At 39.2% G+C, this 15,183-nt stretch overlaps 1 protein-coding gene across 4 annotated transcripts in view; it reads left to right on the forward strand.

Annotated features, from left to right (window-relative positions):
- Positions 1 to 4,210, forward strand: part of HECW1 (HECT, C2 and WW domain containing E3 ubiquitin protein ligase 1) — a 269,154-nt gene extending 264,944 nt beyond the window's left edge. For all 4 annotated transcript variants that reach the window (XM_021387592.1, XM_021387591.1, XM_021387593.1 and 1 more), the window contains one exon: positions 3,735 to 4,210. In XM_021387592.1, coding sequence (XP_021243267.1) covers positions 3,735 to 3,846 — 112 coding nt within the window. In that variant the 3' untranslated portion in view covers positions 3,847 to 4,210. The remainder of the gene's footprint in view (positions 1 to 3,734) is intronic.

The following is a 15,183-nucleotide window of genomic DNA, read 5'->3' on the forward strand; positions in this document are numbered from 1 at the left end:
CAAGACCTGCCTTTCATGAACCCATGCTGGCTGGACCTGATCCTCAGGTTGTCCCACACATGCCATGTGATTACCCTCAAGATGATCTATTTGATAACCTTCCCTGGCAGCAGGGTCAGGCTGACAGGCCTTTAGTTCCCCAGGTCCTCCTTATGACACTTTTTATAGAGGGGCATCTGGCAAGCCTCCAATCCTCTGGGACCTCTCCAGTTGACCAGGACCACTGATAGATGGTGGAAAGCAGTTTGGCAGTCATGTTCACCAGCTCCCTCAGCACCCTCGGTTGGATTCCATCTGGCCCCATGGACTTGTGACAGTCCAGGTGGAGTAGCAGGGCTCTAACTTTTTCCACCTAAATAGTGGGGAGTTTATTCTGCTCCCCATTCCAGACTTCCAAGGAGGCTGAGCAGCCTGATAACAGGTCTGACAGATGTAAAGAAGGCATTGAGAACATCATCCTTTTCCTTATCCTCAGTGGTCATGTTCCCCACTGCATCCAGTAAAGGATGGAGATTCTCCTTGGCCCTCTTCTTACTGTTAATATATTTGTAAAAACATTTTTGTTATCCTTTACCACAGTGACCAGGTTGACCTCCTGTTGAGCTTTAGCCTTTCTGATTTTCTCCCTGCATATGCTAGCAACTTCTTCGTGCTCTCCCCGAGTTGCCTGTCCCTTCTTCCACAGGAGGCAAACTTTCTTTTTCTCCCAGAATCTCAGCTGAAGTTCCCTGCTCAGACCCACCAAAACTGCTTCAAGCAATAAAGACAAGCTGCCAGGAAGAACAAAATTTTAAGTGATCCATTTACTGCTTTACTTACTGGATGATGAATGCATGTGAGGGTCAGGATTGGTTTACATGCAAGATAAGCATTTCTTTCTAGAGAAGCCAGAATCCTTTCCATAAAAACTCTTAGCAATCTTATTCTTATTTCAGACCTCACACTCCCTGAACAGTCTCCCAAATGTCAGTGTGCTTATGTGGTTAGAGGCTTAATTAAGAGAAGAAAGACTTCTTTCACTGCAATGTCTGTTTCTTGCACTGCTGATGTAATGTTTCCACCCCAAGATGTGCATCACACCTAGTACTACAAAACAGCAAGTGTCCCCTGGGTTATGCTTACTGTAATAACTGCCACTGGGATCAGTAGGAAGTCAATGTCATTCAGAAGGAACTTAGCCCTTTGCAGATGCCTTGGAACGGCCCTTCTATAGAAGTGATCACTACAGTAAATCTTGTCATAGGGGAGAGAATGGATTTTTTTTCTGAGTTTGACTAAGTTAAGAATGACTAAAAGTCAACAGCTCTGCAAGACTGTTTCTTAAATGATATGAAACGAAGTGCATGATGATCAGTCCAGATGAATGTCCACAAGAAAGTAAACATCAGAGCAGTGACTGTGGCTATGTCTGCACCACACAGTAGAGCACATGAAAATAATGGTCCTTTCACATAATCACAGAGTCACAGAATGGTTGAAGCTTGAAGGGACTTCTGATGATCATCTAGTCCATCTTCCCTGCTCAAGTAGAGCCACCCAGAGCACATTACCCAGACTGCGTCCAGATGGCTTTTGAATATCTCCAGGGATGGAAACTCCACAACCTCTCTAGGCAACCTGTTCCAGAGCTCAATCACTCTCACGGGAAAGATGTTTTTCCTCATGTTCAGTGAGAACTTCCTGTGTTTCAGTTTGTACCCATTGCCTCTTAACCTGGCACTGGGCACCACTGAGAAAAGTCCTGCCCCATCCTGTCGACACTCTCCCTTCATATACTTACACATAACGTAAAAGTCTCATACAGGCTTTGGTCTCATACAGTTAAATGGGCCACGGATGAGTATCAGACAGCAATAAAACTTAAGGCTTAGGGAAATTACATTGCACAGTCCACAGTCCTGAGCCTTTGTGACTGTGCTGCTTCCATTTCTGGAGCCAGGCAGCTGAGCACCTCAGGAACAGCATTCTGAATGGCACTCTCTTACCTGTGGAGAAAACATCCATAAGGGATTACAAGAATCCTCCTGTTAATTACTCCCAGTGGTTGATAAGTATTGACAATGGATTGTAGAAACAAGTTATGCTGCCAAAGATTGCTGAGATAAATAAACAGTGCAGGGCTACTCATGGACAATGGATGTGATCTACCACATTTAATTTCAAGGGATATATTAAATAATGGCTTTATTAATCTTCATTTTTCATTAGCTCTCGTGTGTTCCTTGTTCATTTGTGCAAATTCTGCATTTATTGTGTGCTCTCTCTGGGAATAAGCAGCTAACAAATCTTCACTTAAGAGGTAAAAAACTGATGGTAAAAGCTCTCCTAATTGAAGTTGTGTGATGCAATGAAGATTACATGCCTCTGGATATTTCAGTTGCTTATAATGATTCACCATCAGTGCTTGATAAAACTCTCCCTCTGAATCTGCAAGTCTCAGGCCAGCCCATCTACCAGCGTCATGTTTTTCACACTAAGAGATGATTAGCAGAGTTTTAAATTGTTTCTCTAATATAGTTTTTCTGCTTCAATTTTGAGAAAATAACATTGCAGTAATGGTATTACACAGAAAAGATGGAAGTAAAACAACTTCACAGCTTCTAAAAATACTAGGGATCAGAAGCTTAGACATTATTAGATGCTGAAGCTGCGTTTCCTTCTGTGGAGTTTTGTCGATTCAAATTTATCAGAGGGAGCAAGAAGGAACAGAGGTATTTCTAGCATCATGTAAAACTCCAAGCAGACTGATAAAAAATGTAGTAATTTAATGAAAGTGTGCCTACCACACAGCCCCATTTGATGAATGGACTCTGTCATTGCTTCATATTTGTATAGAACCTCACACAGTGAAGTGCAATCTGCATCTGAGTCTAATTGCTGCCACCAGTAAAGCTCCAGCAAGGTGAAGGTACGCGTGGAACCTATTCCATGGCTTCTTTTGAAGGTGCTGTCGACTGGGAGTAAATAGAAGGACAAAACAGGGAAGAGAGTTCTCGTGTTGGCAACTTGCTCTGCTTTTGCCTTGACTACTACAATAAATCACATTTAACAGCTGGGCTTGCAGAAATGTCTGACAGTTGACTTACAGGAATGTTGTTAGCAGCCTTTCTTATTCAGTTAGCAGATCTCTGAATGGTCTTTTACCAGTCAGCTCTGCCTCATTATAAGCACATTCTGAACCCATTCTTTCAGTATAGTTGATCATATTATGCCCACAAGCTCAAAACTTACTAGCTGCTCATGTTAGATGTACAGCTGGCTTGCATTTTTTTTTTGGGGGGGGGGGAACTCAAGCCAACCAAAGTGGATGTGGAATTTTTTCTGTATCAGGGCCTAGACCCCAGCTCCTCAGTGACCTCTGACATTTTTCTACATGAAGATACCTAATATAGTAAAAATAGTATATAATATATGTATGATATATATATAATATATAATATAATAATAACCATTATTATAAAATAATTATAAATAATATATAGTTATCATAATAATGTTTAATGCAGGGATAGCAGAGAATGACATTATGTTTATACTTTGCTTGAGTCTTCTATTTGAAATATTAATTTGTACGTGCATGTGTATTTCAGTACCTCAGACTGGGGAATTGCAGAGTTTAATAGTTACAATTTTTTTATGTCTTGAGTTTCCATAGGATCTTGTTTTCCCAATATTTGTTTTCTCTTGCATTTATTTGAATTAAACTTAACATGTAGCATATTTTCCTTCTGCAGGGCACACACATGTTTCAACCGTTTGGATCTTCCACCTTACCCTTCATATTCTATGCTGTATGAAAAGCTGTTGACAGCTGTTGAAGAAACTAGTACCTTTGGACTTGAATGAGGGGGTTCAGGCAATTCTGGTGTTTTTCTGGCTATTGATGTCATCTTTCCAACATCATTTAATCTTGGTTTCCCATGTTTTTATTTTTTAAAACAAAGCAAAAAAGATTCAAGATTGACAAAGGCTGTGCATGAAGAACTGCCACCCTCCAAGATCTAACCTTCATGCTTTCATCCTGTTTCCTATGGACTGCTAGTCTGTATGCAATAGAAAAACAACTGTCTCAAGGTTTCTGTATATCTCTACATACCTCCATTAATAACAATGAAAATACAAATGCAAGTTACACTACACTTGATCAAATGTTAATAAATGTTTACTTCCACCTACGTTGATTAAAAAATAAAAACAAAAAAATCATCAAGCATTCCAAGCTTTTATATACCCATATTTTCTAAATCAATTTGCAGCCCATCTTACTTCTTAACAGTTGAATACAGTACTAGGAGCTGGTCAAATATATTCTTCATCCATTCTTCTTTTCTCTGTACATATTGTCCATCTCGGAGACACTTACGAGCAAAACTGAAATTTTTATATATGAACTCACATCAGTTGCATCAGCTGGAACTGGCCTAGATTAACGGTGCAGATAAGACCTTCAAAAACTTAAAAAACAACCTGTAAATGCAATGCAAATCATAACAGCGATTGCTACAACTGTTCCTTGCCGGTGCTGGAGAGAACTTGCACTTCAGAGATATTGGGAGGGGCATCTCTATTGTAATGTTTACCACACAAGAAGCACAAATCCGTGCACACTAAAGAAGGATATCTTATCATGTAGCATAAAGACCAGGCTCCCTTACCCTAGTATTGTATGCGACAAGGAAAAGGGGAAATAAGATGAATGTTCTACTCTTGTGAATACGCTTGGATTCTGTTTACCAGATCTTTGTTCTCTGATGTTTAAAATGCTCCTTCCCAAATGGGAAGTACAGACAATTCCATCCCCTGTGTCAGAAGCCATTTATTGTCTGTCAGACTGGGCTAATCTGTGTGTGGTTGTCACTTTCCTTTTCTTGTTCAGTGCAAATCTCTGTAACCTTGAGAGTGGTTGTAGACAGAAAGTTTTAGTCTAGGATATATTGAATGAGAAGCTGCAGTGAATGGTGGTGCTCTTCAAGGATGAAGGGTACTGTAACTCTGTTATGGTTAAAATTTTGTTGTACTTCCTCTTGGAGTCAGGCCAAAGGCCCTCCAGCCATGTTAAGTATGACCAAACTTAAGAGTAATCTCTTATTACTTCAGACAGAACCCACTTCAAATTGGCGTACTTTGCATTCCAACTCTGAAACCAGGGAATGAAAGGAAAACAGTGGTAGGCTTATCTTTGGAAGGATTTTTCTGAGGCTATTAAAGGCAACATCACCACTCTGATTGTGTTCTACTTATTAATATTTGCTGCCCTTATTTTCCAAGACTAATCTCAGATTGAAAGTGTTTGTCTTAACTGGGAAAAGAAAATAAGTATGTTTACATCTGATGCTAAACATGTGAAAGGATGCATGAAATAGGAAGTGAGAGACTTGTGAAGGGAGAGTGAAGGTAAGTAAGAAGGTAACCTCATAGTATCTAGCAGTTCACATGAAATACACTTTCTTGGGGGCTTGTTACAGCTGTGTGCTAGATGTGCTTCAGCATGATTAAAATCAGGAGATTACTTCAATGTCTGACACATCTTATTCCCAGTTTTATCTCCAGACAAAAGAGCTGAACCCTGCTTTCTCACGTATTTTTTATGGTGGCTACACAAACTCATCACAATTGAAAAACTGCATTCTTAGTTTTGTACCATTCTGCTTTGATTCTTAGTAGACATCTGAAAGATGAGGGAACTCAAAGTATGTTTCTAGACAGTAGGTTTTATTAGTGATATAGAAAATATTTTGGATACTTAAGTTGCTCCATTCACTCTATTTCTGTAACATTTTGGCCACTTTTATAGTAATTTATTGTATGGCTTTTACTGAGAATGTATTTTAAAGTACGTTATTCATATTTAGTACAGTTGCAGAGGGAAGCCTTAACTACACACCACCTTTGTTATACCAGACACGAGAAATTATGCCTGTTATTTCCACAAACTTGAGCATCTACTGCACATGCCCAGCCCCACTGCAGAGTATAGATGGAAATCTTTTTTCTGAGAACATATGTCACATGCACATGAACTACATCAGAGTGAGTCAAAGCATGAGACCAAACAGAATCTTCCAGTGCACGTTATTTCTCCTTCTTCACCACTGGGCTCTAAAATTCAGTGAATTCCTGATTTATTCCTGGTCATATTAATGTAACAAAGTTATCTACACTTTGCCAAACGTTGGGTGTCTTCCAGCAACAGAAGAAAAGACAGATAAGTATCCAATTGGTTTGGCCAAAGAGAACAGTGCATGAAGAGCTGTCTCATTAACATAGTAAAAGAAGTAAAAAATAAAATTCTTTACAATGCTGTATAGTTAATTTTTTTAAGTATTTAAAACTCTATTTTATTATGAAAAAGTGAGACTGTTTTTGTAGCATAATAAAAGATATTTGTATTTCAGAGGTAGCATCAAAACCCACTGACTGAAAGAACAAAGGTGTTCTCCCGAAATTCTTCATCACAACATATTCTGGCCCTCACCACACAATAAGATCTAAATGAGGTGCCGTGCATCTCCATGTTTGACAAATGCTATCTCAAGCAACTTGTGTATTCCTGCTTTAGGAAATATACAGCACAGCCCGCTACTTCCCATCAAAATCCTTAGTCTGAGTTAGCTTTCAAGTGCACAAGCTAGGAGTATTTTTAAAAGTTTTTATTTGTAGGTGTTTGTGATGACATCAAAGTAACAAAATCATGCGAATTTCCTTGTAGGATTTTGTTTGTTTTGGTTTCTTTTGTTTTTGTTTGTTTGTTTGTTTTAGTGTAAAGCTAGGAATAGAGGAAACCAGACGAATATTTTCATAAAGAGAAGGCACCATGCTACTCTTGCTTTTCTTTCACATTCTACCATTCCATCTCTATCCCTCTCTCTTCCCAAACACCCTACCCCAATATGTTTTCAAACACTGATATAATCTCTGAGATATCCAGATCTGCACCTTACAGGGCATTTTTCCATCCATTGTGTCATACCATAGGCTGAGTCTGGACCCAGTCTGGAATGAAGGGGAAGCCATGCACCTCAGTGTCTCTGTATGATGGAGTGAGGGAGAGAATGGTTCTAACAAGTGAGGGGGAGGAACCCATCTCCCTTGCTCTGTTATTAAACCTATCCATTAAGTAATAAATTGATTTTGTTTTATTACTGCATATGCAAGGCATACAGCCTTCCTTGTTCATCTTTTGATTCAAATGCCATTATTAGTATCTGTGCTCTCTTCCCAGGTCTGCATTTTCATTTGTAAAATATGACTGTTAATTACAGAATTTCTAGTTTGAGTTTCTCATAGGAAACACTTTCAAATTTTGCATCAAGCAGATCTACAATGAAATACACAAGCAATGAGCATTCAAAAAATCTGTTCAGCTCCTTCACCTCAGTTCCCTTTGCACGTGGTGTTGGCTAGATTAAGATATGACAAGAACATCAGCAGATTAAAAGTGGAATAGGCAATCTAACAGCTTTTTTGAAATGCAGTCTCTGGTAGGAGGAACAAATGATGGTAGTTTGTACATTTGGTTTCGGAGGGCTTGCTTTTCTCAAAGTGATTGTTGTGATAATATTAATGGTAGAAGGAAGAAAAGGATGCTGTTGATGAAATCCTGGTGCTATAGTAGCCTTATGCTGAAGATAAGAGAATGAATATAAGTATTTTAAGGTCCTCCACCTTGAAGTAGTCACACTGACTGTTCAAGCACATAAGTATGCAGGATTTGATCCAGTACAATCACAGCTGTACCTTACTGTTATCTTCATCAGGTCTAAACTTAACAAATGTCACTTCAGTCTGCAGTACGTTCCGTGAGCATCCAGTGTCAATCATGTGGCTGTGCGTATTTGGAACTTGATTTTATGTTCCAGGGAGATCTGTGGCTATGACAAGGCAAGGAGTAAGTGGTCCAAACTACATCTAGCATCTAATGGAGGAATCATGAGTTTTGTACAGTCTGACACAGGACTTTTTTTCACCCGGTTTGCTCAAGTGCCCCTTAAGTTTTCAGCAAACTGTAGCAAAGGTTTGAGTTGGTATTCTAGTCTGAGAGACAGCCTGTGGAGGGGGCTGGCTTTGTGCTTTGTTATTCTTGTTTCACAGTAACAAATAGTTGACTTACTTGTAGCTCAAAAAAGTAGGATACTGAATTTTGACATGGAAATTGACAAATAAACTAAAATACACACTGACAGCAGAGGAGTTAAACTCACCCTTTGCCATTAATCCTGTGACAGTGTGGAAATCTGGAAGGATGAATGTGATGAGTTTTGTTTAATTTCTGTTGAAATAATATTTTTTTGCCCTGTCTCCATAGTAATATTAATTGGCTTCCCAGTCAAGATTGAACACTTTCAGTCAAATACAGACCAACAGATCTTTCTATAATAAATGCGGTGCTTTTTTTATTATAATTCTTGCTGTACCTCAGTGGTCGTTATTAAAAACAAAACAAAAAAAACCTGCTGCAATATACTAAATATATGATAGGATTTCCAGTTATCATAAGGTACAACAGATTGGATTATTACTTTCTCTCTGGTGAGGCATGTAGTTCCTTTGTTCTAGTAGAAAAACAGATGCCTGTACATAGTAGTTACTAGATACAGTAAATATTCTACCATTAGCAAAATTCTCTGCAGCTTCCAATTTCTCTAAAATACAGAAATGTCTGTTACATTTTTTGTTAAAGACTGCATAAAGTCAATGTCAGGATAGGTCCTCATTGTTGGACTGATTTTGCTTATATTGACAGAAAAATGTCACATGATAGGCTGTGCTTTCTATTCAACCATATCACTATAGAGGAATGTCAATAAAATCACTTTGTTATGGTATTGTGTGGACTGTCTCTTACAAATAATTTCTTTTGTAGAGGATGTATTTTACTAGAGTGGGGGGAAACTGGCATAGGTGAAAGTCCACTGACTCGAGTTGCTCTTCCTCTGCCAGGACAAGATCTTATCCTTTCTGATCATTGCATTTAGGCCTTTCCACTGCTTTTGTTCAGTTTCCCAGGGTATGTGTCTAAAATTTAAGGTTCTCCCCAAAAGCGTGCATAACTGAAGCCCTTGTTCTCTACTAGACAACTCTAAGACCAGCTCCACCTTGAAAGCATGTGAGGTTATTCATTGTTACAGAAAACATCTGGACAAACAGGGACAAAAGAGGTACTTACCTCACTTCCACATCTAATTACTGCATTACAGGTATGAAAAGCAAGTGCAAATTTGATTTCTTAATAGTGTATGCTAAGTCTGCATTAAGTGTTGACAGCAAATAAGTACCAGATGCTGTGGCATTCTCAGTATGTCACACCCATTTCTTTGTTGCTCATCACTGTAGTATCTCAGGCATGTTTCATTAGCACATTCCAGGTTAGATTAACGCATCTCAGATATACAGTCAGCAGACACCTTGCTGACCATACCTGCTTTCTTACATAAATGGCACCTCATGAGGGGTAATGGTAGAAAAAGGACTGCTGGAAAGCTTAAATCAAATACAAACAGTTTTAACGGGGAAAAATAGAAACAATCAGAAAACTCTCCAAGGAAAATGGTAAGCAACATTAGTAAAAAGCAGTGAGATGAGCTACTGATCATTAGGGTGGATCAGAGACATCAGTTTTTGCAACAGCGATCTGTTTATGTGGCTGGAACTATGTCTCTTACAATAACTCATTTGTGAACTGAATTTTTGCTAAAATACAGCAATATTCCACCTAAAGCCTCCATATGTACATAAGATGTCCTTCTGGCATGCCAACAAAACTCCGTCAGCCTACAGGACACAGAGCAGCCTACAGGACATATCAGTAATAGTCCCATCTCACCCTGTGGTAGCAAAGTCATAGGTTTTTATTAAAATATACAAGAAGTTGGCTCATGGCCTGACTTTTGTTCTCATATAAGATGACAGTTGGACAATAACTGTCATTTCTGCAGAACAATGGAGAACAAAGAAGAGAGAACAAAGCTACAAAGGATCCACTGTGTCTCCTCTAATCATAAACCTTTCTTAAGCTGCAAAGCTACTCTCTATTATTTTTTTAATTTAATTCTGGTAGCCTTCAAAATTGATTTTACCTGAAAATAATTTTCATGGGTATATCAAAATGAAGTGCGTGGTTTTGTTTGTTTAGTTCCCATCTTCATGGAATTGAATATTAGAGAAAAAAAAATGATATATTATTCTGTTTGAAACATAAGCCTGATTCTTACTTGTATGAGGCTTTGCTGCAAAGCAGGTTTATAGCACAACTCTACTGTAAACAAAATTCATCCCCACAGAGCCACTCTAGCTGGAAAATGCATGAAGGCTACACCTAAATATATTTTTCCTAAATCACTACCATGTAGGATTTCATATAATAAACTTCCATAGTATAAAAAAATAATGGAGCTGCATGGGAAAGTTTTCTGTGTCAGTGACAAACGGGAGTAATACTGAGGTCACCTGTGTTTCCTTCTGTGAAGAGCAATATGCTGTGGGGACATACCTTTACATTTAACATGTTTCAATATCCAAATAAAAGACAATTTCAACAGACAGCAGTTTAGGAACTGTTGCTGTGTGTTATTTCCTAATGCTAGTTTTCCAGAATCAAAATAGCATACAAAAATAAATTGCATGCACTCATATTTTTCTGTTTGCAGCATTAATACATATGCTTCAGCCAGCAGACAAAGCAGTATATGTGCCTCACAGAGTCATCATATTTAGATAACAGCTTTTCAGGAATGCAGCTGGGGCAGCACTGGAATCTGCTTAGCAACTTTGTTACAAGCTGTGATTTGACTTCAGTATCTCCTTGGTATTTCTTAGTATTAAATCCAGTTGGTGAATTTTTAAGAATGACTGGAAATAGTAACACAGATTACTATATAAGATTATACTTGCAGTGTGTGAGGATGTGTTTGATGATAGCTTTGGCATCTTTGGCATGTGAATGCAAACTTCCCTGTTTTTGGCCTGGAATTTAACAGCTTTAGTGATACAGGGACTGATTAACAGAACTGGGACCTCAGAATTTCACCCTTACTACCATGTTTTGTGTGAAGCACACAGCATGGCTTTAAAACATCATAATTGTGCTTCACATATGTATTTTAAAGTACAAACTGAAACACATTATCTTCATGCGCAGGGCATAGATATGAAGTAAGTATAATTGCACCCTTAATTTTGTAAAATATAAAGTCTACCTTATTGTGGAAGATGAATCAGTCTCTGGGACTGACTTGGTGTGGCAGAGAAGCAGTGAAAGTGATCTGAGGAGCACACAATCTGACTGGGGACCCATATGATGTGTTTTCCAACTGGTAAATGAGTGTTACTATAATATATATAAAACTCATGTTCAAATGGAAAACTGTGCAAAATATGAACCTGTGAAAGCATTTGGGAAGGTTATTCTAAGATCCTCCTAGTGCAAGCTTAATTCATCCGTCCTGGAAATAATGAAATAAAACCCTAGGAGCAAAATGAAAAATTACTGCCATATGAGCAGTAGTTTATATTAAAACTTTCACAAATGTAAAAATAATTCCGCGAATCTAGCAATAATTATGCATAGTGCTGCCACTTAGTGGAGCTCTGCTTTCCATTCTTAGGCTGGAAAAGTGAAAGTTAGTAACACTTTTTTGTTGTAGCTAGTAAAAACTTTCAGTTTGTACAGGCGTGTAGCATAGGACTGTTTTTCAGTGTACTCAGAGCTCTTGTGCAAGTGCTATTACATGATGACAAAAAGAATTTGATAAATACAGGAGTGAAACAATTTAGGTTATGAACTCTTCCTGCTGATTCACATGTAAAACAATCACATCAAGAAATAAGGGATTAATCAGTGCAAAATAAATGACCTCATCCAGAGCTCAGGCAGCCTGCAGAAATTCCAGCCACAGAAGATCATATTTCTCTGTGACTACATAAGTTGAAAGGATGAATTTAGCACCTGAAAAACAACCTTAAGTAAGTTCTTTGTGATGAGCTATGGATACATAGATTCCATGTTTCTGTTATAAATGGATCATGATGATGATTTAGGATGCTCATGTGCAAGTTGCCTGAATGCTTTCATACTGGAGAGAGAAAGGCTCTGTGAAGACTGAGCTGAAGTCAGATAATATAGCTGAGCAAACCTTATGTCCCTATGCAACACATCTTCAGAGCAGAACTGAGATCTCTCCATTCCAGTGCGTACAGACTTAAGTGGAAAGAGGCATTCTTTTAAACAGAGTACTGGTGGTGATGTCTCCCACTTTACCTCCTGCTCCTCAGCCTGCAGGCCAAACACTGCTGAGAATGAATTCCTTGGATGCTGATGGCAGAAACGAAAAAATATATTGAAATATTAAAGAGTTATCTGTATACACAGAAACCAGTGTTCTGCCATCCAAGTACAACTGATCATACAAGAGATAACGTTGCGGTGATTGAAGCTGAATATCCAAACAACAGAAAGAATTTATATTTTTTTTCAGTACATAATACATGAGAGTGGCCAGCCTAGATACATCTGTTTGCTTATCTCCAAATAAGTCAAACACTGTCCACACACACACATTTCTCCTACTGTGGACCCCACATGTAAGCTTGTGCTGCAGTTTAAAACTAAGGTAAGTGCTATTTTAATACACAGGCAAACCGTCAGCGAGTCATGAAGAGTATGTTTATTCTTTCTATAGGGAAAATTATGATTCTATGTATCAACTCCATAATATTCTGGCACTGCTAAGCAAGTCACAGTCTGTTCTATGGCTAGTGCATAGTAAAGAGGGAGAAAATTTTATTTTGGTCAGTTTTAAAGATACCAAAGTGCATTTTTTTCTGTCATTGTCATATCCTCCAGATAATTCCATCTAAGACTACAACAGATCCATCTTTCTGTTATACTAAGACACTGGGCTTCTGATATCATTGGTATTTTCTATCCTGTGGAAGAAAAACAGATAAATTTATGTGCAATATGGAATAAAAGTTCTTTCACATAGAAGGAAACAATACATTCAAAATTCTTTATAATTTAGATACAAATATATTTTAAATTTGTCTGAACAAACATATCTCCAAAAATTGAAAGCCTGTGATTTGTTGTATACAGAATCAATTGCTAAATTTTTAAAGGAATTCAACTGTCTAAAACATATGATTTACTATAAAGTTGGGCCAGAAAATCTTAAATATCCCCAAATATGTTAAGGATGCTCTGTTCGTGTTTCAGAATCAGTAATTGTGCTTCCTTCCATTAATTTTCTTTGCAGTTTCTTTTTTTTCCTCCTAGGGAAATGTGATTGAGAAAGTATGTAAAGAAGTAGAAAAAATCACAAGAATTAAGTATCTGAAACCTTTATTTAGGATTAACATGCTTTTAAGATAAGAACATTTTTTCAGAAAACAGTATTTTTTCCATAGCAAATGCCTCTGATATGTACTTTTAGATGTAACAATTTTTAACCACCATTTAATCCAAGTGGTATCATTCAGCACAAGCAGTCTGGCCCTGCTACAATCTAAACAACATTCAGTGCAGAAAGCACATCAATACCATAAGTCTCAAACTCTCCATTATTCTGGTTCTGGAAGTTATTCTTCAGCTATTTAATCCTGCAAATCAGGTTTGGCATTAAGTGAATGAGGGAATTTCAGAGAAATGCCTTGTCAGCAGTTGTTCTCCCATTTGAATCTTCACCGATTAATGACTGGGGTTTGGCCTGGATGCTTCCTTGCATGCTGGCCTGCTTCCTCATTAGCTGCTCCTCCTTCATGCTCTGGACACTGGCAGGCAGTGGCACAAAGATGCTGTGCGCTGAATGAACACAAATTCAGCAGGACTGCCTGGGCAAGCAACTGCCACACAGAACTGTTCAGCACTTCAGGACACCAGGGAAGTCAAGGAGCAAAGGGCCACTGAAATGAGCCAAGCGTAGCTATTTCCCAGGTCTCTTCAAGTTCTGTCCATCAACCAAACAACCAAAGAAAAAAAACTCCATCCTTGGTTAAGGAACACAGGTCTGCCCTGCCAGACCAGAGTGTGCTATGAGCACAGTAGCTCTCACACCAGATCAATCCCGTATCTTCCCCCCTGTCCATCTCTTCTCTGTTATTTTTTAACAACCTGTGCAGAGGCAAAAAGTAAAAACATCACAAGCATACAAAATAAAATTGTAACTATAGACTACACATACAACTACATACATAGGTTCCTCTGAAAGTAGTGCCTCCTATTTATTTCCATGGAAACCACAACAGATACAAAGAGCACAATAACACTATTTGATATAGCAAATTCTCAGCTACAAAATGCTGTTTTTCAGCACTGTCACCAACATTAGCTTTGCATTTTTGCCAGTGATGAACAAGAGCCTGCATGAGGTAACCCACTGTCACTGTTGCCACTGCTGCTCACATCCACTGTCTGGTCTCCATAAATGTTCAGCAAGTATCGATGAATGTCAATGGATGCCATTTTTCCCGCATGGAGGAATTTAATGACATACCTTTGCTTCATACACACTCCCATAACAGATGCCAATTTGTCAGACTGCCGCTCTACTGACAACACAGCAATAAAATGTGACAGAATGTTGTTGGGAAGGCTCAACCCCTATTCCCATATCACTGACATCCACCTCTGTTGTCATGGGCCAACATAACAATGCAGAAGGCATTACTTTCAGGGCAGCCCTTGTATAACTATAACAAGGGCAAAACTTTGGAACTTATTTACGCCATGAAGTTTAAAATCCAAAATTCTTTAACATGCTACTGTAAAGTTTCCTGTAGAAATCGGTTTGGCCTTTCTAAGGCCCTTCCAAGACCCACGGCTCCCGTACGCCTGCCCTGTGCTCAGGCACACCCGGGAGGAGATCCGTGAGGTGCACCGCGTTTCCTCACAGGGCCGGCGCTTCCCGGCTAGCTCCCGCGGCTTTACCTCAGGCCTTCGCCCTTCTTCCCCACGGCTCCCTCAGGGCACGTGTGAGGGCTCACCACGCCACTCTAAGAACCCTAGGCAGCAGCGCCTCGCCAGCAACGCTCTCCCGCATTGGAGCCGCAGGCGGCCGGCCGGCCGGCTAGCCAGCTCCCCTTCCAGCTGCACTCACCACGCCTGCCCCCGGCAGGTGGCGCTGCCCCGCCGCCGTGCCGCCTCGCTCTCCCCTCCCCCGCCCGCCAAGGTAAGGGTGGAAGGGCGGG

Source organism: Numida meleagris, chromosome 2 (assembly GCF_002078875.1).
Source record: "Numida meleagris isolate 19003 breed g44 Domestic line chromosome 2, NumMel1.0, whole genome shotgun sequence".
NCBI classification, from domain to species: Eukaryota; Metazoa; Chordata; class Aves; order Galliformes; family Numididae; genus Numida; species Numida meleagris.